Source organism: Pseudophryne corroboree, chromosome 5 (assembly GCF_028390025.1).
Source record: "Pseudophryne corroboree isolate aPseCor3 chromosome 5, aPseCor3.hap2, whole genome shotgun sequence".
NCBI lineage: Eukaryota > Metazoa > Chordata > Amphibia > Anura > Myobatrachidae > Pseudophryne > Pseudophryne corroboree.
In genome coordinates, this window is record NC_086448.1 from 296,904,422 (window position 1) to 296,928,643 (window position 24,222).

At 45.7% G+C, this 24,222-nt stretch overlaps 1 protein-coding gene across 6 annotated transcripts in view; it reads left to right on the plus strand.

Annotated features, from left to right (window-relative positions):
- EZH2 (enhancer of zeste 2 polycomb repressive complex 2 subunit) overlaps positions 1-24,222 on the plus strand; it is a 328,928-nt gene that overhangs the window by 54,715 nt on the left and 249,991 nt on the right. For 3 of the 6 annotated variants that reach the window (XM_063922432.1, XM_063922427.1, XM_063922428.1), the window contains exon 2: positions 4,819-4,897. The exons of the other annotated variants lie outside the window; for them this stretch is intronic. In XM_063922432.1, coding sequence (XP_063778502.1) covers positions 4,860-4,897 — 38 coding nt within the window. In that variant the 5' untranslated portion in view covers positions 4,819-4,859. The remainder of the gene's footprint in view (positions 1-4,818; positions 4,898-24,222) is intronic. 6 annotated transcript variants of the gene reach the window in all.

Consider the following 24,222-nt stretch of genomic DNA (forward strand, 5'->3'; position numbering starts at 1 on the left):
CATTGCAAGGACGGCTGGAGTCAGAAAATCTGACTCGCTGTTTATATTGTATGCACCCAACAAGTTGGGCGCACCTGCTTCTAAGCAGTCGATTGCTCGTTGGATTTGTAACACAATTCAACTTGCACATTCTGTGGCAGGCCTGCCACAGCCTAAAACTGTAAAAGCCCACTCCACAAGGAAGGTGGGCTCATCTTGGGCGGCTGCCCGAGGGGTCTCGGCATTACAACTCTGCCGAGCAGCTACGTGGTCGGGGGAGAACACGTTTGTAAAATTTTACAAATTTGATACCCTGGCAAAGGAGGACCTGGAGTTCTCTCATTCGGTGCTGCAGAGTCATCCGCACTCTCCCGCCCGTTTGGGAGCTTTGGTATAATCCCCATGGTCCTTTCAGGAACCCCAGCATCCACTTAGGACGATAGAGAAAATAAGAATTTACTTACCGATAATTCTATTTCTCGGAGTCCGTAGTGGATGCTGGGCGCCCATCCCAAGTGCGGATTATCTGCAATACTTGTACATAGTTATTGTTAACTAATTCGGGTTATTGTTAAGGAGCCATCTTTAAGAGGCCCTTTCTGTTGTCATACTGTTAACTGGGTTTAGATCACAAGTTGTACGGTGTGATTGGTGTGGCTGGTATGAGTCTTACCCGGGATTCAAAATGCCTCCCTTATTGTGTATGCTCGTCCGGGCACAGTACCTAACTGGAGTCTGGAGGAGGGTCATAGGGGGAGGAGCCAGTGCACACCACCTGACCTAGTAAAGCTTTACTTTTTTGTGCCCTGTCTCCTGCGGAGCCGCTATTCCCCATGGTCCTTTCAGGAACCCCAGCATCCACTACGGACTCCGAGAAATAGAATTATCGGTAAGTAAATTCTTATTTTTGTTCTTTCCTTTGATAAGTTGCTGGAAAGTTAAACTTCTGCTGATGTGTACTGTATTCTCCTTGGATAAGCTTTAGTACATTGTGCTTCAGCAAAGTCACTGGACATGTACTCCAAGGTCAAGAATTGGGCTGGTATTGGTGACTGCATTTCTCTCATCTCCTGTCCCTTTAAGAATTTCTGATATCATCCGTTCTTGTGGTATCTCCCTCTGCTGTCTTCTGCGTGTGCTGGCTCCGGTATTCATTAGGCACAGACGTATTTCTCCAGTGGGCAAGGTGACTGTAATCATACCTTCTGCTGTTTCTTCTGGAGACATTATGTTCACTGGGGAGTACCTGAAGAAGCTTGTACTTCATATTGGCAGAAGAAGCATCATTCATTTGTTTTCTGGAACTTTTTCTGTCTTGTTCCTTATTATTTGCTTTAAACCCCGGAGCTTCTGTTGCTTTAAATCATGGCATTATCTCTGTAATCTTGCCAGGTAGTACTGACCACTTGTCAGATGTCTTTCTTTGTCCTTCTTAAAGCAGACTTCCTTTAGTCTCCAAACTTTCATGCAACCTTCATATTGTTTCTCAACTTTTCTTTTTTCCAATCACCTCTCTTTATGATTCATTCATTATTCTTCATACTTTGTCCTTTCTTTACTTGCATATTCTTTCTCACTGCTGCTGGCATGTCATTTTCTTAGTCCAAGTCCACCCAGGCTGGTGTTTAACATAATGATATTTATGCTGGGAGGAGTTGTTCCTCTTTGTCTTACTTTTCCTGTGAGAGATAGTCTTGTATAGCAGCTTGTATTTCAGGTTACATCTTTGCTTTCTTGCAAGGGTAGGGCTTAACCTCTCAATCCAGTCGTTGCAATGGCTTGATCTGTAAGTAAACGTAGAGGAATCTGGTTGTGCATAAAAACAGCTCTTGAAACCCTTGGGTCTCCTGTGGGTAAAGTCACTTTTATCGAACTGCCAGTGGTGACTGAGTACACTGTTGCCGACACAGGAGTTGCACACCTTCATATTCTATCATCTTGTGTGTCGTATAGTGACTTTATCATAGTAAGTTCTGATGGACTCAGTCTTTTCCTGTTTCAAGTCTGGGGCTGCTGGTGCCCTGAGTGTCTGTGCATGACACCATCTCTTAAGTCTTGTCATGTACATCTTTCCACTTTCAAACGTTGTTCTATTTTTCTCTGTCGGAACGTCCGTTATGGCTGGGCAATCATCTACTGCATCTGCTTTTAACATGGTGCTTACTGTTTGGGCAGTTGCTGGTCTTAGTATAGCCTCACACAACTGGTGGTAGTCGACCCATGCCGGTGTCCATATGGTTTGAATTCTTTCCATATAGGCATAAACTGCTGTTGGGTTTTTTTTTTTTTTTTTTCTTTTCTAGGATCTGGGGACTCTGCAACTATATTTGCGAGGTCATTGCCATACCATGGTTTGTGGTGTTGGCTCTGTACGATGTATGGTTCGTTCGTCCTGGCTGCATTATCTGGGTTGCGTATTCCCTGTACTTGTGCTGGATACAGAGAAACAGGCAATGATGACCGTCTTTCAGTATTTCTAGTCGCATAGATATCTTGGCATGGTGGTTCATGGTGTGAAATCCAGTTTCCACAATTTGGGCAATGTTCATATCCTTCTGGAACGCAAAACTGACATACCGGACACAATCTTTCTGGAAAATATGTCAGTTTATTCTGTACATTATGCACCTGGGCATGAAAAGCTGTAGAGGCTGTGTCTTGACCCCTTGCTTCTCCTCTTCACCTGATTTGCACCCTTTCGCCTATAGTTCCTGATTGTGGACAATTGTTTACTGGACTCAGCTTGATTGCAGGTGTCTACCACTCGTTTAAACATGAGGGAAGCATTAGGTGGCTAGTTTCTTTGGTTGGTCTTGTTGGGGTTTCTTGTGATAAAGTATCAGGACACTGGGGCATACTCTGTACACATAGCTCAGGTAAATCATTCGGATTTTCAACCACAAATCCTTCTAAGATAGGGCTGATTATTTGTCACTCTTTTCCTTGCTCGTATCTTTGTAATCTCACTGTTAGTGAGCTTGTAGGTAATTGCATTCTGTTCATACTAGGGGTACCTTGGTGTGCATGCATGTCTGGGTATAGGGGTGGGGTATAGTGTGCAGGTGCTGTTGCTGCAATTACAGGCAGTGAGTTTAACGCTCGTTGTGGTGCTATTGAGTACTCTGGTACAATGGGGAAATCATTTTCCTCATCTCTTCTTCTATTCTCTGCTCCTAATTCTTTTGCTACAGTGATCCAGATGGATGCTTGATCTCTACTATTATGCTTAATTATCCAACTTTTGTTACAGGAGGCAAATTTTTCCCATTTCTCTAGGTCAAGTGTCCCTTCTGACGGGAAGCCTGCTCTTTTGAAATTCCTTTCAGAGATTTTCTGCCCTCCTTGTCACTAACAATATCCACGGGTTTGTCGGGCCCTGACATCTTTACAGACCGCGCTCCCATGCCTGGGTGAACGTGCGCGGAACCCCTCCTGATGTGGTATTTTAGTAACTCCTTTTGAGGGACTTAAAATCTCCTTTTAAAGCTTTTTCTTCCCTCCTTGTTATTAACAATATCCACGGGTTTGAACCCATCCTGATGTGGTATTTTAGTAACTCCTTATGAGGGACTTAAAATCTCCTTTTAAAGCTTTTTCTTCCCTCCTTGTTATTAACAATATCCACGGGTTTGAACCCATCCTGATGTGGTATTTTAGTAACTCCTTATGAGGGACTTAAAATCTCCTTTTAAAGAATCTCTAAAAGAGCTTCTTCAATCCGTCTGTGGACAAATGACTGGGGTTGTAGTGTTGCCCCTTCCTCCCTGTGTTGGTGGAGAATTTGTTAGTACTGCTCCCCAAGTGAGACCTGCATAATAGATTATTTCTTCTGGATCACTGAGATGCGTCCCTAATATTATTGTTAAGTTACTCCAAGGGTCTATCCCCCTGCCTATATGGACTCCTGCTTGTATCAGTATCCCTGTTGTAGTTTAATGCTTGTTTCTCTTCAGAAAGTAACAGCTAACACCGGGAATGCTTGGATGTGAGAAATACCTATCAGTGTGTGTAGGAGAATCTAGTTTCATTATTCAGCAGACAACCCGACTCCCCCCCACCTTTTCAAAAGCATATTGACAGTACATATAACAGTGCAAGGATACAAAAACAAAGATGACAGTAAATCCTATATCTGTTATCTGCGTGCACGGCAGCTGTTTGAGACTGCACGGCACATGGGTCTTAGACCTGGAATTATGTGGTTCCTAGGCCAATAGGTTATGATGTTAAATCAATCATTCTTAATGTAATGTTCCAACAATTCTCTTTTTAAAATGACAACCTTTTGTATAATAAAATTCATCATAATTTTCCACATAACCAAATGAGACTTCAGTGCTTGTAATTGCCAGCAATCTTGGTGCTACAGACCCTTTGTATTTTCTTAACACAACAACACAGGTACAAGATTTGCATATACCTCTTTGGTTATTTATCAATTCAAACTGGTTATCAGCATTAGAACATATCTTGGCCATGCGCCACCTTTATAAAACGGCTCTATTTTCTTAATAAACATGCATTAGTACTTGCACAATTTAAAAGTTTTCTGCATACTTGATTAATTCCCCCTGTGCACTTGTGACAAATTATCTGAAATTATTTACCCACAATTCAACAATATAACATAATTCAACAATATAACACAATTCAACAATATAACATACATGTATGGTACCTTAAAAAAAAATTTCTTCTGACTGACGCTGGGCTCTTTAAGATATCCTCTGACCTTCCCGACTGGACTCTCCCCTTGATTTACACAGGAAGCGCTGAGTTCAAGTGAGCAGGTAGAAATCTACACAATAAATCTCACTTACCGTTTTTTTTTGTTATCAGCGGTTCCTGAAAGATCAGAGGATTTATTGCCAGTGGAGGAGATGCTGGAATACCCCGGACGATGCTCCCAAATGTTAGGGTATGTTAACCTATTCAGGTCTGATTATGAACTCTCTTCAGTCATCAGTCAGAATGCTGTTCCCCTTAGCAACCGGTTGGAGATCAGTGAATGAATAGATGACACAGGATCATTGTGTAACCTAAGCAGTTCATAGTTGATCTGTCTTAGGGGCCATATAAGGTTTATTTTATAGCAAAAGAACAAAGGATTCATGTGTGCCAATACATTTAGCCAATCAAAATACACCATGTATGTCTTGAAAATTGAAACACGTCATTTGTCAAAATATATTATAAATTGCAATTAAAATATATTTGTTGCTTTGCGATTATCAGCTTTCCCGGAACATCCTTTCTGGAGGTCAGGACAGGTCAAAATCCTCCCCGATGTTCAGAACTTTTGGCGATATGCTTGACTGGCCTTGGAATACATCTGGCGTTATAACAATGAGTAATTCATGCTTTGAAATACAATGTTGCTTATAACATATCTGTGAAGCTTCTAAGGAAACACGAACCTAAAGAAGTGAGGAGCAGTAAATATCTTAGTTAATGTGAAAAAGCTTGAATCAATATATATTTGCCATTAAAAAGGAAGCTCCCACACCATCAACACATACTGGTGTTATACTGCGACCAGCGATCGCCTCAGCCTGGATGTGCAGCGCTGGGGTGGCTTGGTCGGATTCCATGACTGAAAATATTGATACCCTTGACAGGGACAGTATTTTATTGACTATAGAGCATTTAAAGGATGCATTTCTATATATGCGAGATGCACAGAGGGATATTTGCACTCTGGCATCAAGAGTAAGTGCGATGTCCATATCTGCCAGAAGTTGTTTATGGACACGACAGTGGTCAGGTGATGCAGATTCCAAACGGCACATGGAAGTATTGCCGTATAAAGGAGAAAAAGACAACGTCTTTTCAGCCTCAGTCCTTTCGTCCCCATAAGGGCAAGCGGGCAAAAGGCCAGTCATATCTGCCATGGGATAGAGGAAAGGGAAGAAGACTGCAGCAGGCAGCCCATTCCCAGAAACAGAAGCCCTCCACCGCTTCTGCCAAGTCCTCAGCATGACGCTGGGGCCGTACAAGCGGACTCAGGTGCGGTGGGGGGGGTCGTCTCAAGAGTTTCAGCACGCAGTGGGCTCACTCGCAAGTGGACCCCTGGATCCTACAAGTAGTATCCCAGAGGTACAGATTGGAAATTCGAGACGTCTCCCCCTCGCAGGTTCCTGAAGTCTGCTTTACCAACGTCTCCCTCCGACAGGGAGGCAGTAGTGGAAACAATTCACAAGCTGTATTCCCAGCAGTTGATAATCAAAGTACCCCTCCTACAACAAGGAAAGGGGTATTATTCCACACTATATTGTGGTACTGAAGCCAGACGGCTCGGTGAGACCTATTCTAAATCTGAAATAGTTGAACACTTACATACAAAGGTTCAAATCAAGATGGAGTCACTCAGAGCAGTGATAGCGAACCAGGAAGAAGGGGACTCTATGGTGTCCCGGGACATCAGGGATGCTTACCTCCATGTCCCAATTTGCCCTTCTCACCAAGGGTACCTCAGGTTCGTGGTACAGAACTGTCACTATCAGTTTCAGACGCTGCCGGTTGGATTGTCCACGGCACCCCGGGTCCTTACCAAGGTAATGGCCGAAATGATGATTCTTCTTCAAAGAAAATGGACGATCTCCTGATAGGGGCAAGGTCCAGAGAACAGTTGGAGGTCGGAGTAGCACTATCTCAAGTAGTTCTACGACAGCACGGGTGGATTCTAAATATTCCAAAACCGCAGCTGTTTCCGACGACACGTCTGCTGTTCCTAGGGATGATTCTGGACACAGTCCAGAAAAAGGTGTTTCTCCCGGAGAAGAAAGCCAGGGAGTTATCCGAGCTAGTCAGGAACCTCCTAAAACCAGGAAAAGTGTCAGTGCATCATTGCACAAGGGTCCTGGGAAAAATGGTGGCTTCTTACGAAGCGATTCCATTCGGTAGATTTCACGCAAGAACTTTTCAGTTGGATCTGCTGGAAAAATGGTCCGGATCGCATCTTCAGATGCATCAGCGGATAACCCTGTCTCCAAGGACAAGGGTGTTTCTTCTGCGCTGGCTGCAGAGTGCTCATCTACTAAAGGGCCGCAGACTCGGCATTCAGGACTGGGTCCTGGTGACCACGGATGCCAGCCTGAGAGGCTGGGGAGCAGTCACACAGGGAAAAAATTTCCAGGGAGTGTGATCAAGTCTGGAGACTTCTCTCCACATAAATATACTGGAGCTAAGGGCAATTTACAATGTTCTAAGCTTAGCAAGACCTCTGCTTCAAGGTCAGCCGGTATTGATCCAGTGGGACAACATCACGGCAGTCGCCCACGTAAACAGACAGGGCGGCACAAGAAGCAGGAGGGCAATGGCAGAAACTGCAAGGATTCTTCGCTGGGCGAAAAATCATGTGATAGCACTGTCAGCAGTGTTCATTCCGGGAGTGGACAACTGGGAAGCAGACTTCCTCAGCAGGCACGACCTCCACCCGGGAGAGTGGGGACTTCATCGGGAAGTATTCCACATGATTGTGAACCGTTGGGAAAGACCAAAGGTGGACATGATGGCGTCCCGCCTGAACAAAAAACTGGACAGGTATTGCGCCAGGTCAAGAGACCCTCAAGCAATATCTGTGGACGTTCTGGTAACACTGTGGGTGTACCAGTCGGTGTATGTGTTCCCTCCTCTGCTTCTCATAACCAAGGTACTGAGAATTATAAGACGTAGAGGAGTAAGAACTATACTCGTGGCTCCGGATTGGCCAAGAAGGACGTGGCACCCGGAACTTCAAGAAATGCTCACAGAGGACTCATGGCCTCTGCCGCTAAGAAGGAACTTGCTTCAGCAAGTACCAGGTCTGTTCCAAGACTTAACGCGGCTGCGTTTGACGGCATGGCGGTGGAACGCCAGATCCTAAGGGAAAAAGGCATTCCGGAAGAGGTCATTCCTACCCTGGTCAAAGCCAGGAAGGAGGTGACCGCAAAACATTATCACCACATGTGGCGAAAATATGTTGCGTGGTGTGAGGCCAGGAAGGCCCCACGAAGAAATTTCAACTCGGTCGTTTCCTGCATTTCCTGCAAACAGGAGTGTCTATGGGCCTCAAATTGGGGTCCATTAAGGTTCAAATTTCGGCCCTGTAAATTTTCTTCCAGAAAGAATTGGCTTCAGTTCCTGAAGTCCAGAAGTTTGTCAAGGGAGTATTGCATATACAACCCCCCTTTTTGTGCCTCCAGTGGCACTGTGGGATCTCAACGTAGTTCTGGGATTCCTCAAATCACATTTTAAACCGCTCAAATCTGTGGATTTGAAATATCTCACATGGAAAGTGACCATGCTGTTGGCCCTGGCCTCGGCCAGGCGAGTGTCAGAATTGGCGGCTTTGTCTCACAAAAGCCATATCTGATTGTCCATTCGGACAGGGCAGAACTGCGGACTCGTCCCCAGTTTCTTCCTAAGGTGGTGTCAGCGTTTCACCTGAACCAGCTTATTGTGGTACCTGCGGCTACTAGGGACTTGGAGGACTCCAAGTTGCTAGATGTTGTCAAGGCCCTGAAAATATAGGTTTCCAGGACGGCTGGAGTCAGGAAAACTGACTCGCTGTTATCCTGTATGCACCCAACAAACTGGGTGCTCTTGCTTCTAAGCAGACGATTGCTCGTTGGATTTGTAGCACATTTCAACTTGCACATTCTGTGGCAGGCCTGCCACAGCCTAAATCTGTCAAGGCCCATTCCACAAGGAAGGTGGGCTCATCCTGGGCGGCTGCCCGAGGGGTCTCGGCATTACAACTCTGCCGAGCAGCTACGTGGTCGGGGGAGAACACGTTTGTAAAATTCTACAAATTTGATACCCTGGCTAAAGAGGACCTGGAGTTCTCTCATTCGGTGCTGCAGAGTCATCCGCACTCTCCCGCCCGTTTGGGAGCTTTGGTATAATCCCCATGGTCCTGACGGAGTCCCCAGCATCCACTAGGACGTCAGAGAAAATAAGATTTTACTTACCGATAAATCTATTTCTCGTAGTCCGTAGTGGATGCTGGGCGCCCATCCCAAGTGCGGATTGTCTGCAATACTTGTACATAGTTATTGTTACAAAAATCGGGTTATTATTGTTGTGAGCCATCTTTTCAGAGGCTCCGCTGTTATGCTGTTAACTGGGTTCAGATCACAGGTTGTACAGTGTGATTGGTGTGGCTGGTAGGAGTCTTACCCGGGATTCAAAATCCTTCCTTATTGTGTACGCTCGTCCGGGCACAGTATCCTAACTGAGGCTTGGAGGAGGGTCATAGGGGGAGGAGCCAGTGCACACCACCTGATCCTAAAGCTTTTACTTTTGTGCCCTGTCTCCTGCGGAGCCGCTATTCCCCATGGTCCTGACGGAGTCCCCAGCATCCACTACGGACTACGAGAAATAGATTTATCGGTAAGTAAAATCTTATTTTATTGCATTAACTTAGAGCCTCAGCTAACTTAAAACACTTCAATTAAAGGAATATACCTAGTAAACCCTCCTTCCTCCCTGTTGCATATTTCACACTTTTGGTTTCTTGCGATGCTTTCCAACCATCATCCCTCATACAGAAACAGAAGCACAGTTCATTCTTATTGCAGAGGTCTCATGCCCACTGTACCTGTGTGGCCATGGAAATATGTTAAAGCACATAAAGCCCTAATTTTCTTAAGAGCAAGCATCCTTTATTGTTCATCTAGTCCTGGCATTATTGCACCTAGAAGCTACAAACACATTTTGCTTCCTGGGGAGAACACCAATGAAATCTATTGCTAGCTGTGCATTCTTTTGTGTTACAGCACTGGACGACTCTTTAGGCCCATACACACTGGACGATTTTGAGCTGAAAGCAGCTCACTTTTGGTGTTTTGAGCTGCTTTCAGCTCAAAACCACACAGTGGGGTCGATTCAATTCGGCAACTTAAGAATAGTGTCGGGAATTAGCTCCCGACGCTATTCGATTCAGCTGCTAGTGACCCGCAATTGTCGGGAATTCTTCTCTCATTCGGGGGATGAGAGAAGAAACCCGACAAAAGTGCTGCCTCGCGGCCGGCGCAAGGCTGATTCTGTCGGGAATCAGCCTCGCGCCGGGGAGTTAAGTCGGAGAATGCCCGTTCTCCCGACAATTCAACCTGTTTAGTCGGCGAGAACGGGACATCGCCGACTTAACTGGAGCTGAATTGAATAGCGTCGGGAGCGAATTCCTGGCGCTATTCTTAAGTTGCCGAATTGAATCGACCCCAGTGTGTATGCCCCGGCGGTGAGCGTTGATGCGCGCTCTCGCTTCATCGACGGCCGCCGTTCATCTGCTGGTATTACCAGTAGATGAATGGCGGGGTGAGCGGCTTTCCATAGCGTCCTGCTCAGTGTGTGTGTAGTGTACTGAGTGATTTTCAGCCCAGCGATGTCAGCCATCATTGCTGTGCATACACGCTGCGCAAAAACACCCAGTGTGTATGCACCTTTAGGTTGTGGAAACATTATTAGATGTGCCATATGCCAGAATTGCTCATAGCATTCATATAGTTATAAAAATTGTGGTTCTCTTGCAATTATTTCACTTATTTTTTTCCCAATTTTCTTGTAATTTCTACCAGTGTAACTTTCTGTTAAAAGACCATGGGGGAATTTAGTAGAGCACTGATTCCCAAACTGTCCTCAAGAAGCACTAACGGTCCAGGTTTTAAGTATATCCATGTGTGGCCACAGGTGACTTAATTAGTACCTAAGGGTCATTCCATGGTAACAAACGTTACATTTTTAAATATATTTCATGTGAAATATATTTTTTTTGAGCATGTTTTGAATATTTTGTGCAAAGTAAATGTTTGTGTGGTACATGATATGCTTTAATTTTGATGCAAAGCTTGTCATGAAAGCTGGTAACAAACGTTACATAAGACCATTTTCATGGAAAGACCCTTAAGTCAATATTATGTAATCATCTTCACTGAGCCATGGATTTACTTAAAATCTGGACTGTTTAGTGCTACAGAATAACAGGTGGGAAGTGACTGGATAAGTTTAGGGTGAGGAGGCTTGCCAGCCATAAATAACCTATTCCCAAACTCACCTGGCTTCTTAGAGGTGCAGAAAATATGGAAAAGAGGTATAACATTGCTAATAAGCAGCTCATTTTATGGCTTTTATTTATATTTAATGCTATTTTTATTGTTTCTTGTTGACACAAGCTAACATGGGGGTCTGTTCAAATCAGAGCGAATTCAGTAGCGCCGGGAAGGAGTTCTGGAGCTATTCAATTCAATGCAGTGTTATCACCGACTAGAGGATTTCTTCATGCACCTCTCCGGGACTGCAAGCAGAAATCAGGCAAAACTATATCCGCAACGCAAACAGCATCGTGGTGAGGCACTTGAGTCGCGAATGCCCATTCTCATGACTAAACACCATGTTTAGTCCGCGAGTACGGGCATTCTCCAACTTGGTATCTGTACATGTGAAAATTGATGTGCATTAAAATTTAATTATCCTATATATGATTGTACTGTTACCAGTTTTAGCCATTAAATTACATTTTATGATGCTGGTGACTAGAGTTTGACACCAACTAAGTTAACCACAAGCTTCCATTGACACCTTGTGCAATATATTTCTATGGGAAGTTTACAGTAACAAGAAAAAAAAATGTTTCTGAGGTTTTTTTATTTTTATCAGTTACGTGGCTTGAAAGTTAATTACATTAGCCTCAAAATGTAGGTTCACTCACAACTGTATTTCTGTGTGATATCTAGAGAGAGGCTACACCTCACGCTATTTTCACTTTGCATGTGTCAGTGACTTACTACAGGACTTGGGGACTGCCCCATCACAATGACTTTTTACAGGCTTGGAAATTTCTAAGCATTTTTCTGCAGCTATTTTTCCAGCAGTGTACATCAAACCGGAAAGTGCATATACAGTATATCTGAAATGTGCTCTTGGTTTATTTGTTACGACTGTCTGAACATCTGTGAGGCATGTAAAATCTCTGAAGACTAAGCCAGTATCTACCTCCTCTCTCTTAAGAGATTTGGGGATTGATCACAGTAATAGAGGAAAGTAATTTGGAAGCTTACTGATTTATAAACTATATCATCATGTCTGTGAGGAGGTGAAGGTTAGAGAAGTCAAAGTGAATGTGCAGGGAGATGTATTTGGGAGAGTAGAGGTAACTGTTGGTAGTATAAAAGAAGTGTGAAACTGTGTTTGTTGTAACAACCCTCATATTAGTGGCTCATTGATGAGTGAAGAGGGTGGTAAAAGTCCATTAATATTCAAAATTTTAAGCCATTCTCATTTTAAAAGTGGGCACACACACATTCCTGCGCAGGCTTGTGTGGTTCCAGACCTTACATCCACCTATATGGAGATGAGGGGTGTTCTAAGGTAGCCATGTACAGTAAGATGTGAACACAAGCAGATCAGCACACGGGCGTACATTTGTCTGAGATTCCTTTCATTCACAGGTGGTCAGCTTCAGGTGCAAATGCTATTACATCATTATGATGCTCGAGCACTTCTGATTGGCTGTTTACTCAGCCATATATTATGCTATTATGTGTGTATATTTTGTTTTCTAAAAATTTTTTGATGTGATTTTGCTCGATATTGATTTTTGAAGTTTTATTCGTGCCAACCTTTTTCAATGTGTACACTACTGCAAACTGCATAAAATGCGGTTTTATGTACTGTTCCTTAATCTCCTTTTTATGTTTTATGTCCACCACCTGAACTTTATACACAGTGAAATCCTAAAGCCTGTATTTTTAATTGTCAATATGTTCACTCCTATTTGACCTTTTTGATTGAATAAAAGGGACTGACTCTGTGATTGTGGATTGTTTTTTTGCATCAATGCATATTTTATTAAATGTATGTTGCAGGAAAGTGGCTGGGCAATATATCATTAGATTATCATACCGCATCTCAATTACTGTTGTTACTTTGGGGATAAGTACTGCTGACAATTACAAACTCTTATGGAGTGTATAGTCTGTGCCCTTGGTTTGTAGAGACAGGCAGAGACCTTTGATGCAATAACAGGAAGGTTATTTTCATAAAGGATCACCAGTTTGCCTACTGTAATACTTTATGTCCAATAAACTCATAATTCCACTATGTGCCTAATACTTTTTTGTAGAAAAAAATGGCACATTGCACTCCCTTCTTTAAGTGCAGTAACTTTATAATATTAAGCTGATTGCTGTTTAAAGGACCTATTTTCCATTCATCCACCTGAATGTATAACATATACTGTAGTTTAATCCTTGATTGCCTGCAGTGGTAGTGCTGGCTATACACTACCTTTTTGTTATGACGATCTGACCAACTATATGCCAGGCTATGCAATTCCAGTGATTCCTGAACTGTGTTTTTTGCATAAGAACAGTGAATGAAATCGATACCAAAGAACATGTAACAGATCATTGCTGGTAGTGGTCACGTGTGTGACAGGATGTTTGTTTGTATCTACCAAGCAGTATCTCAAAAGTGGAAGTTCATATACCGCATCATCAGCAGGAATAATACAACTTGGGGAAAGAAAAAAAAAAGCAGCAATTTAATTTTTTTTTTTCTTTTTTTCATAAATCACAGTGGCAGATTACAAGACTACGTATTAACTACTTTTCTCTGACGTCCTAGTGGATGCTGGGAACTCCGTAAGGACCATGGGGAATAGCGGCTCCGCAGGAGACTGGGCACAACTAAAGAAAGCTTTAGGTCACCTGGTGTGCACTGGCTCCTCCCACTATGACCCTCCTCCAAGCCTCGGTTATATTTTGTGCCCGGCCGAGGTTGGATGCACACTAGGGGCTCTCCTGAGCTTCTAGAAAGAAAGTATAGAATTAGGTTTTTTATTTTCAGTGAGACCTGCTGGCAACAGGCTCACTGCAGCGAGGGACTAAGGGGAGAAGAAGCGAACCTGCCTGCTTGCAGCCAGCTTGGGCTTCTTAGGCTACTGGACACCATTAGCTCCAGAGGGATCGACCGCAGGCCCAGCCTTGGTGTTCGGTCCCGGAGCCGCGCCGCCGTCCCCCTTACAGAGCCAGAAGCAAGAAGAGGTCCGGAAAATCGGCGGCAGAAGACATCGGTCTTCACCAAGGTAGCGCACAGCACTGCAGCTGTGCGCCATTGCTCCTCATACACACTTCACACTCCGGTCACTGAGGGTGCAGGGCGCTTGGGGGGGGCGCCCTGAGCAGCAATAAAAACACCTTGGCTGGCAAAAATACCACAATATATAGCCCCAGAGGCTATATATGTGGTAAATACCCCTGCCAGAATCCAGAAAAAAGCGGGAGAAAAGTCAGCGAAAAAGGGGCGGAGCTATCTCCCTCAGACACACTGGCGCCATTTTCTCTTCACAGTGCAGCTGGAAGAAAGCTCCCCAGGCTCTCCCCTGTAGTTTTCAGGCTCAAAGGGTTAAAAAGAGAGGGGGGGCACTAAATTTAGGCACAATATTATATATACAAGCAGCTATTGGGGAAATTTCACTCAGTTATAGTGTTAATCCCCACATTATATAGCGCTCTGGTGTGTGCTGGCATACTCTCCGTCTCCCCAAAGGGCTTTGTGGGGTCCTGTCCTCAGTCAGAGCATTCCCTGTGTGTGTGCGGTGTGTCGGTACGGCTGTGTCGACATGTTTAATGAGGAGGCTTATATGGTGACGGAGCAGATGCCGATAAATGTGATGTCGCCCCCTGTGGGGCCGACACCAGAGTGGATGGTTAGGTGAAAGGTATTAACCGACAGTGTCAACTCCTTACATAAAAGGGTGGATGACGTAACAGCTGTGGGACAGCCGGCTTCTCAGTCCGCGCCTGCCCAGGCGTCTCAAAGGCCATCAGGGGCTCAAAAACGCCCGCTCACACAGATGGCAGACACAGATGTCGACACGGAGTCTGACTCCAGTGTCGACAAGGTTGAGACATATACACAATCCACTAGGAACATCCGTGACTTGATCCCGGCAATAAAAAAAATGTGTTACACATTTCTGACATTAACCCTCTAAAAATGGGTTTTTATGTTGGGGAGAAAAAGCAGGCAGTGTTTTGTTCCCCCATCAGATGAATGAATGAAGTGTGTGAAAAGCGTGGGTTCCCCCCGATAAGAAACTGGTAATTTCTAAAAAGTTACTGATGGCGTACCCTTTCCCGCCAGAGGATAAGTTACGCTGGGAGATATCCCCTAGGGTGGATAAGGCGCTCACACGGTTGTCAAAAAAGGTGGCACTGCCGTTTTAGGAACGGCCACTTTGAAGGTACCTGTTGATAAAAAGCAGGAGGCTATCCTGAAGTCTGTATTTACACACTCAGGTACTAGACTGAGACCTGCAGATCGTGCTGCTGCAGCGTGGTCGGTGACCCTGTCAAACATGAGAACATATTAAAGACGTCGTCTTATATATGAGGGATGCACAGAGGGATATTTTGCCGGCTGGCATCCAAAATGAATGTAATGTCCATTCTGTCAGGAGGGTATTAGAGACCTGTCACTGGACAGGTGATGCTGACTTTAAAAGGCGCATAGAGATTCTGCCTTATAAGGGTGAGGAATTATTTGGGGATGGTCTCTGGGACCTCGTATCCACAGCAACAGCTGGGAAGAAATATTTTTACCTCCAGGTTTCCTCACAGACTAGGAAAGCACTGTATTATCAGGTACAGTCCTTTCGGCTTCGGAAAAGCAAGCGGATCAAAGGCGCTTCCTTTCTGTACAGAGACATGGTAAGAGGGAAAAAGCTGCACCAGTCAGCCTGTTCCCAGAATCAAAATTCTTCTCTCGCTTCCTCTGAGTCCACAGCATGACGCGGGGGCTCCACAGGTGTAGCCAGGTACGGTGGGGGGCCGTCTCAAAAATTTCAGCGATCAGTGGGCTCGCTCACAGGTGGATCCCTGTTTCATTCAAGTAGTATTTCAGGGGTACAAGCTGGGATTCGAGATGTCTCCCCCCCCGCTGTTTCCTTAAATATGCCTTGCCGACAACTCCCTCAGGCAGGGAGGCTGCGCTAGAGGCAATTAATAAGCTGTATTCCCAGCAGGTAATACTCAAGGTGCCCCTACTTCAACAAGGACGGGGTTACTATTCCACACGGTTTGGGGTAATGAAACCGCATGGTTCGGTGTGACCTATTTTATATTTAAAATCCTTGAACACATACATAAAAAAATTTAAGTTCAAGATGGAATCGCTCAGGGCGGTTATTGCAAGCCTGGACGAGGGGGATTACATGGGATCCCGGGACATCAAGGATGCTTACCTGCATGTCCCCATTTACCATCCTCGCCAGGAGTACCTCAGATTTGTGGTACAGGATTACCATTACCAAGTCCAGACACTGCCGTTTGGACTGTACATGGCACCGAGGGTGTTTACCAGGGTAATGGCCGAAATGATGATACTCCTTCACAAAAAGGGAGTTTTAATTATCCCGTACTTGGACAATCTCCTTATAAGGGCAAGGTCCAAGGAGCAGTTGCTAGTCGGGGTAGCACTATTTTGGAAAGTGCTACAACAGCACGGTTGGATTCTAAACAGTCCAAAGTCACAGCTGGTTCCTATGACACGTCTACTGTTCCTGGGGATGGTTCTGGACACAGAACAGAAATAAGTGTTTCTCCCGGAGGAGAAAGCCAATGAGCTGTCATCTCTAGTCAGAGACCTCCTGAAGCCAAAACAGGTATCGGTGCATCATTGCACGCGAGTCTTGGGAAAAATGGTAGCTTCCTACGAAGCAATCCCATTCGGCAGGTTCCATGCAAGAACTTTTCAGTGGGACCTGTTGGACAAGTGGTCCGGATCACATCTTCAGATGCATCGGCTGATACCCTGGTCCTTGAAGACAGGGTTATCTCTACTGTGGTGGCTGCAGAGTGCCCATCTTCAAGAGGGCCGCAGGTTCGGCATACAGGACTAGGTCCTAGTGACCATGGATGCCAGCCTTTGAGGCTGGGGGGCAGTCACACAGGGAAGAAACTTCCAGGGACTTTGGTCTAGTCAGGTGACTTCCCTACACATAAATATTCTGGAACTGAGGGCCATTTACAATGCCCTGAGTCAGGCAAGGCCTCTGCTTCAAAACCAGCCGGTACTGATCCAGTCAGGCAACATCACGGCAGTCGCCCATGTAAACCAACGGGGCGGCACAAGAAGCAGGATGGCGATGGCAGAAGCCACAAGGATTCTCCGATGGGCGGAAAATCATGTGTTAGCACTGTCAGCAGTGTTCATTCCCGGAGTGGACGACTGGGAAGCAGATCTTCTCGGCAGACACGACCTCCACCCGGGAGAGTGGGGATTTCATCCAGAAGTCTTCCAAAAGATTGTACACCATTGGGAAAGGCCACAGGTGGACATGATGGCGTCCCGCCTCAACAAAAAGCTATAAAAGATATTGCGCCAGGTCAAGGGACCCTCAGGCGATAGCTGTGGACGCTCTGGTAACACCGTGGGTGTACCAGTCGGTTTTATGTGTTCCCCCCTCTGCCTCTCATACAAAAGGTACTGAGAATAATAGGAAGGCGAGGAGTAAGAACGATACTCGTGGTTCCGGATTGGCCAAGAAGAGCTTGGTACCCAGAACTTCAAGAAATTAGATCAGAGGACCCATGGCCTCTGCCGCTCAGACAGGACCTGCGGCAGCAGGGGCCCTGTCTGTTCCAAGACTTACCGCGGCTACGTTTTGACGGCATGGCGGTTGAACGCCGGATCCTAAAGGAAAAGGGCATTCCGGAGGAAGTCATTCCTACGCTGATTCAAGCCAGGAAAGATGTAACTGCAAAACATTATCACCGCATATGGCGGAAATATGTTGCTTGGTGTGAGGCCAAAAAAGGCCCCAACAGAGGAATTTCAACTAGGTCGATTTCTGCATTTCCTACAAGCAGGAGTGCCTATGGGCCTAAAATTAGGCTCCATTAAGATACAGATCTCGGCTCTGTCGATTGTCTTCCAGAAAGAACTAGCTTCAGTACCTGAAGTTCAGACATTGTAAAAGGAGTGCTGCATATTCAGCCCCCGGTTGTGCCTCCAGTGGCACCTTGGGATCTCAACGTGGTGTTGAGTTTCTTAAAATCACATTGGTGTGAGGCACTAAAAACCATGGATCTAAAATATCTCACGCGGAAAGTGGTCATGTTATTGGCCTTGGCTTCGGCCAGGCGTGTATCAGAATTGGCGGCCTTGTCATATAAAAGTCCTTATCTGATTTTCCATATGGATAGGGCAGAATTGAGGACTCGTCCCCAGTTTCTCCCTAAGGTGGTATCAGCTTTTCACTTGAACCAACCTATTGTAGTGCCTGCGGCTACTAGGGACTTGGAGGATTCCAAGTTACTGGACGTAGTCAGGGCCTTGAAAAATTATGTTTCCAGGACGGCTAGAGTCAGGAGAACTGACTCGCTGTTTATCCTGTATGCACCCAACAAACTGGGTGCTCCTGCTTCTAAGCAGACTATTGCTCGCTGGATTTGTAGCACAATTCAGCTGGCGCATTCTGCGGCTGAACTACCGCAGCCAAAATCTGTATAAGCCCATTCCACAAGGAAGGTGGGCTCATCTTGGGCAGCTGCCCGAGGGGTCTCGGCTTTCCAACTTTGCCGAGCTGCAACTTGGTCAGGGGCAAACACGTTTGCTAAATTCTACAAAATTGATACCCTGGCTGAGGAGGACCTTGAGTTCTCTCATTCGGTGCTGCAGAGTCATCCGCACTCTCCCGCCCGTTTGGGAGCTTTGGTATAATCCCCATGGTCCTTACGGAGTTCCCAGCATCCACTAGGACGTCAGAGAAAATAAGATTTTGCTCACCGGTAAATCTATTTCTCGTAGTCCGTAGTGGATGCTGGGCGCCCATCCCAAGTGCGGATTGTCTGCAATACTTGTATATAGTTATTGCCTAACTAAAGGGTTATTGTTGAGCCATCTGTTGAGAGGCTCAGTTATATTCATACTGTTAACTGGGTATAGTATCACGAGTTATACGGTGTGATTGGTGTGGCTGGTATGAGTCTTACCCGGGATTCAAAATCCTTCCTTATTATGTCAGCTCGTCCGGGCACAGTGTCCTAACTGAGGCTTGGAGGAGGGTCATAGTGGGAGGAGCCAGTGCACACCAGGTGACCTAAAGCTTTCTTTAGTTGTGCCCAGTCTCCTGCGGAGCCGCTATTCCCCATGGTCCTTACGGAGTTCCCAGCATCCACTACGGACTACGAGAAATAGATTTACCGGTGAGTAAAATCTTATTTTCCTTTTTATGTTTTCAGCCTATTGTTAATTAGAATTCTGCTCAGTAACATGTCACCTGGCACATGACATAGTGAACTGAGAGGCTCTAGAACGCTCCTCTGACTTCTGTCTGAACTGTACACTGGGATATTCCCCTTCCCTGTAGGAGCCACCATCTGCCCCACCACCAACTTTCATGTTGGAGGCGGTTGATAGACAGTAGGTCGACACCATATGGTTGATGGTCAAAAAGTCGACACATGGTTTTTTAGGGTTTTTCATGCTTTTACCACTTTTTTTTTTTTTCATTTACTATCCTTTCCACAAACTACAAAGCGGAGCGAGCCACTGAGCCTAGAGCGTGGAGAGCGGACGAAGTCCAACAATTTGGGAATAAAAAAACAAAATGACACACATTTTGTAAAAATAAATAAATAAATAAAAAATGTAGTTTCAACCTTTTGACCCTGTTGGACTTTTGACTGTCACCTTAATGATGGTTTAACTTGTATACCACACCCCTTTTCATGTGACGTGCTTAGTTTAGTTTGAATCGGTGAGACTGTTGCAGGTTGTCTGTCTTGCAGTCTGACAGTGAGGCCAATTTATCAATGAGTTTTACCTGTTTAAAACTTGTTACATGTGATAAATGGTGCTCCAGCCAATGAGCTCCTAAAAGTCATGTGTTTGAAAAATGATAGGAGCTGATTGGCTGAAGCACCATTTATCATACGCAACAAGTTTTATATACCTAAAACTCGTTGATAAATGGGCCACTATTAAGTGTTTTGTGTGTGCACTGTGATATCTTCCCAATCCTCTGCTATCATAACTCTGACACTGGCAGCCAAGCTTCTTTGCTATCCAGGGATGCATTCAGTAAATAATCTGTAGGAGCTAAGAAGTGACTTTAAAGGATACTTCACTGGCTAATAAGATTGCTGTTTTAATGAGTTCACAAAAAGTATGAAGAGTATTAATACTTAATAGGGTTTTTGTGTAATCGAAAGTGTTTTTCAACCAGAATGATACAACTGAGTGTTGTGTAAAGATTATATGAACAATAGTTGATGTAAGAGTGTTATTGGATTTATTCAGAGTTGATTGTATAATACACATGGATACAATTACATGTAGTTGGCTTGACGACTATTAGCTGCCAGTGAACACTCCAAGGAATATAGATTAAAAGATCATATTACTAGACGGTGTGTGTTACGTTGTAATCTTTTTTTTTTTTTCTCTAACGTCCTAGAGGATGCTGGGGACTCCGTAAGGACCATGGGGAATAGACGGGCTCCGCAGGAGACTGGGCACTCTAAAGAAAGATTCAGTACTATCTGGTGTGCACTGGCTCCTCCCTCTATGCCCCTCCTCCAGACCTCAGTTAGAATCTGTGCCCAGCCAGAGCTGGGTGCTTCTAGTGGGCTCTCCTGAGCTTGCTAGAAAAGAAAGTATTTTGTCAGGTTTTTTATTTTCAGAGAGCTTCTGCTGGCAACAGACTCTGCTACGTGGGACTGAGGGGAGAGAAGCAAACCTACTCACTGCAGCTAAGTTGCGCTTCTTAGGCTACTGGACACCATTAGCTCCAGAGGGATCGAACACAGGTACCTAACCTTGATCGTCCGCTCCCGGAGCCGCGCCGCCGTCCCCCCTCGCAGAGCCAGAAGTACAGAAGCAGCAGAAGCAAGAAGACATCGAAATCGGCGGCAGAAGACTCCTGTCTTCACTTAAGGTAGCGCACAGCACTGCAGCTGTGCGCCATTGCTCCCGCAGCACACCCACACACTCCGGTCACTGTAGGGTGCAGGGCGCGGGGGGGGGGGGGCCCTGGGCAGCAATTAAGATACCTGATACAGTCAGGCACTGTATATATGTGCGAGCCCCCGCCATTTTTACACATGAGAAGCGGGACAGAAGCCCGCCGCTGAGGGTGCGGGGCCTTCTTCCTCAGCACACCAGCGCCATTTTCTCTTCACAGCTCTGCTGGAAGGACGCTCCCCAAGCTCTCCCCTGCAGTATACAGGTGCAATAGAGGGTAAAAAAGAGAGGGGGGGGGGGGCACATAAATTTAGGCGCAGAGATTATATATATATATATATATATATATATATATATATATATATATATATATGTAGCATGCCTTTCCCACCTGTGGCTCAGGTATATCTGGAAAGGACAGAGGCGGCACTCCGAGGACTTTGAAAAATAATTTATGTGCAAAGCATGGCAAATCAAAAGTGTACAAACAATGAAAAAGACATGGAGGTCTTACGACGCTTCAAGGCAGCAAGCCTTTTCTTCAGGTAAGTTAACCCATGTAGAGTGTGTTGTGAAAAGCAGCTATTGGGGAAAATTCACTCAGTTATAGTGTTAATCCCCACATTATATAGCGCTCTGGTGTGTGCTGGCATACTTTCTCTCTGTCTCCCCAAAGGGCTTTGTGGGGTCCTGTCCTCAGTCAGAGCATTCCCTGTGTGTGTGCGGTGTGTCGGTACGGCTGTGTCGACATGTTTTGATGAGGAGGCTTATGTGGTGACGGAGCAGATTGCCATTACCAATTCCAGACACTGCCGTTTGGACTGTCCACGGCACCGAGGGTGTTACCAAGGTAATGGCAGAAATGATGATACTCCTTCGAAAAAAGGGAGTTTTAATTATCCCGTACTTGGACGATCTCCTTATAAAGGCGAGGTCCAAGGAGCAGTTGTTGGTCGGAGTAGCACTATCTCGGGAAGTGCTACAACAGCACGGATGGATTCTAAACATTCCAAAGTCACAGCTGGTTCCTTCCACATGCCTACTGTTTCCTGGGGATGGTTCTGGACACAGACCAGAAAAAAGTGTTTCTCCAGCAGGAGAAAGCCAAGAAGCTATCATCTCTAGTCAGAGACCTCCTGAAACCAAAACAGGTATCGGTGCATCACTGCACACGAGTCCTGGGTAAAATGGTAGCTTCATACGAAGCAATTCCATTCGGCAGGTTCCATGCAAGAACCTTCAGTGGGACCTCTTGGACAAGTGGTCGGGATCTTATTTTCAGATGCATCAGCTGATAACCCTGTCTCCAAGGACCAGGGTGTCTCTGCTGTGGTGGCTGCAGAGTGCTCATCTTCTAGAGGGCCGCAGATTCGGCATACAGGACTGGGTCCTGGTGACCACGGATGCCAGCCTTCGAGGCTGGGGGGCAGTCACACAGGGAAGACATTTCCAAGGACTATGGTCAAGTCACGAGTCGTCCCTACACATAAATATTCTGGAACTGAGGGCCATTTACAATGCCCTAAGTCAGGCAAGGCCCCTGCTTCAATACCAGCCGATACTGATCCAATCAGACAACATCACGGCAGTCGCCCATGTAAACCGACAGGGCGGCACGAGAAGCAGGATGGCGATGGCAGAAGCCACAAGGATTCTCCGATGGGCGGAAAATCAAGTCTTAGCACTGTCAGCAGTGTTCATTCCGGGAGTGGACAACTGGGAAGCAGACTTCCTCAGCAGACACGACCTACACCCGGGAGAGTGGGGACTTCATCCAGAAGTCTTCCAACTGTTGGTAAACCGTTGGGAAAGGCCACAGGTGGACATGATGGCGTCCCGCCTCAACAAAAAGCTAAAGAGATATTGCGCCAGGTCAAGGGACCCTCAGGCAATAGCTGTGGACGCTCTAGTGACACCGTGGCTGTACCAGTCGGTTTATGTGTTCCCTCCTCTGCCTCTCATACCAAAGGTACTGAGAATAATAAGAGGGAGAGGAGTAAGAACGATACTCGTGGTTCCGGATTGGCCAAGAAGAGCTTGGTACCCAGAACTTCAAGAAATGATATCAGAGGACCCATGGCCTCTACCGCTCAGACAGGATCTGCTACAGCAGGGGCCCTGTCTGTTCCAAGACTTACCGCGGCTGCGTTTGACGGCATGGCGGTTGAATTCCGGATCCTAAAGGAAAAGGGCATTCCGGAAGAAGTAATTCCTACGCTGATAAAAGCCAGGAAAGATTTAACCGCAAACCATTATCACCATATTTGGCGAAAATATGTTGCGTGGTGTGAGGCCAGGAAGGCCCCAACAGAGGAATTTCAGCTGGGTCGTTTTCTGCACTTCCTACAGTCGGGAGTGACTATGGGCCTAAAATTGGGTTCCATTAAGGTCCAGATTTCGGCTCTGTCGATTTTCTTCCAGAAAGAACTGGCTTCACTGCCTGAAGTTCAGACATTTGTAAAGGGAGTGCTACATATTCAGCCCCCTTTTTTGTGCCTCCTGTGGCACCTTGGGATCTCAATGTTGTGTTGAGTTTCCTAAAATCACATTGGTTTGAGCCACTTAAGACTGTGGATCTGAAATATCTCACGTGGAAAGTGGTCATGTTATTGGCCTTGGCTTCGGCCAGGCGTGTGTCAGAATTGGCGGCTTTGTCATGTAAAAGCCCTTATCTGATTTTCCATATGGATAGGGCAGAATTGAGGACTCGTCCCCAGTTTCTCCCTAAGGTGGTATCAGTTTTTCACTTGAACCAACCTATTGTAGTGCCTGCGGCTACTAGGGACTTGGAGGATTCCAAGTTACTGGACGTAGTCAGGGCCTTGAAAAATTATGTTTCCAGGACGGCTGGAGTCAGGAAAACTGACTCGCTTTTTATCCTGTATGCACCTAACAAAATAGGTGCTCCTGCTTCTAAGCAGACTATTGCTTGCTGGATTTGTAGCACAATTCAGCTGGCGCATTCTGCGGCTGGATTGCCGCATCCTAAATCAGTAAAAGCCCATTCCACGAGGAAGGGGGGCTCATCTTGGGCGGCTGCCCGAGGGGTCTCGGCTTTACAACTTTGCCGAGCTGCAACTTGGTCAGGGGCAAACACGTTTGCTAAATTCTACAAATTTGATACCCTGGCTGAGGAGGACCTTGAGTTCTCTCATTCGGTGCTGCAGAGTCATCCGCACTCTCCCGCCCGTTTGGGAGCTTTGGTATAATCCCCATGGTCCTTACGGAGTTCCCAGCATCCACTAGGACGTCAGAGAAAATAAGATTTTACTCACCGGTAAATCTATTTCTCGTAGT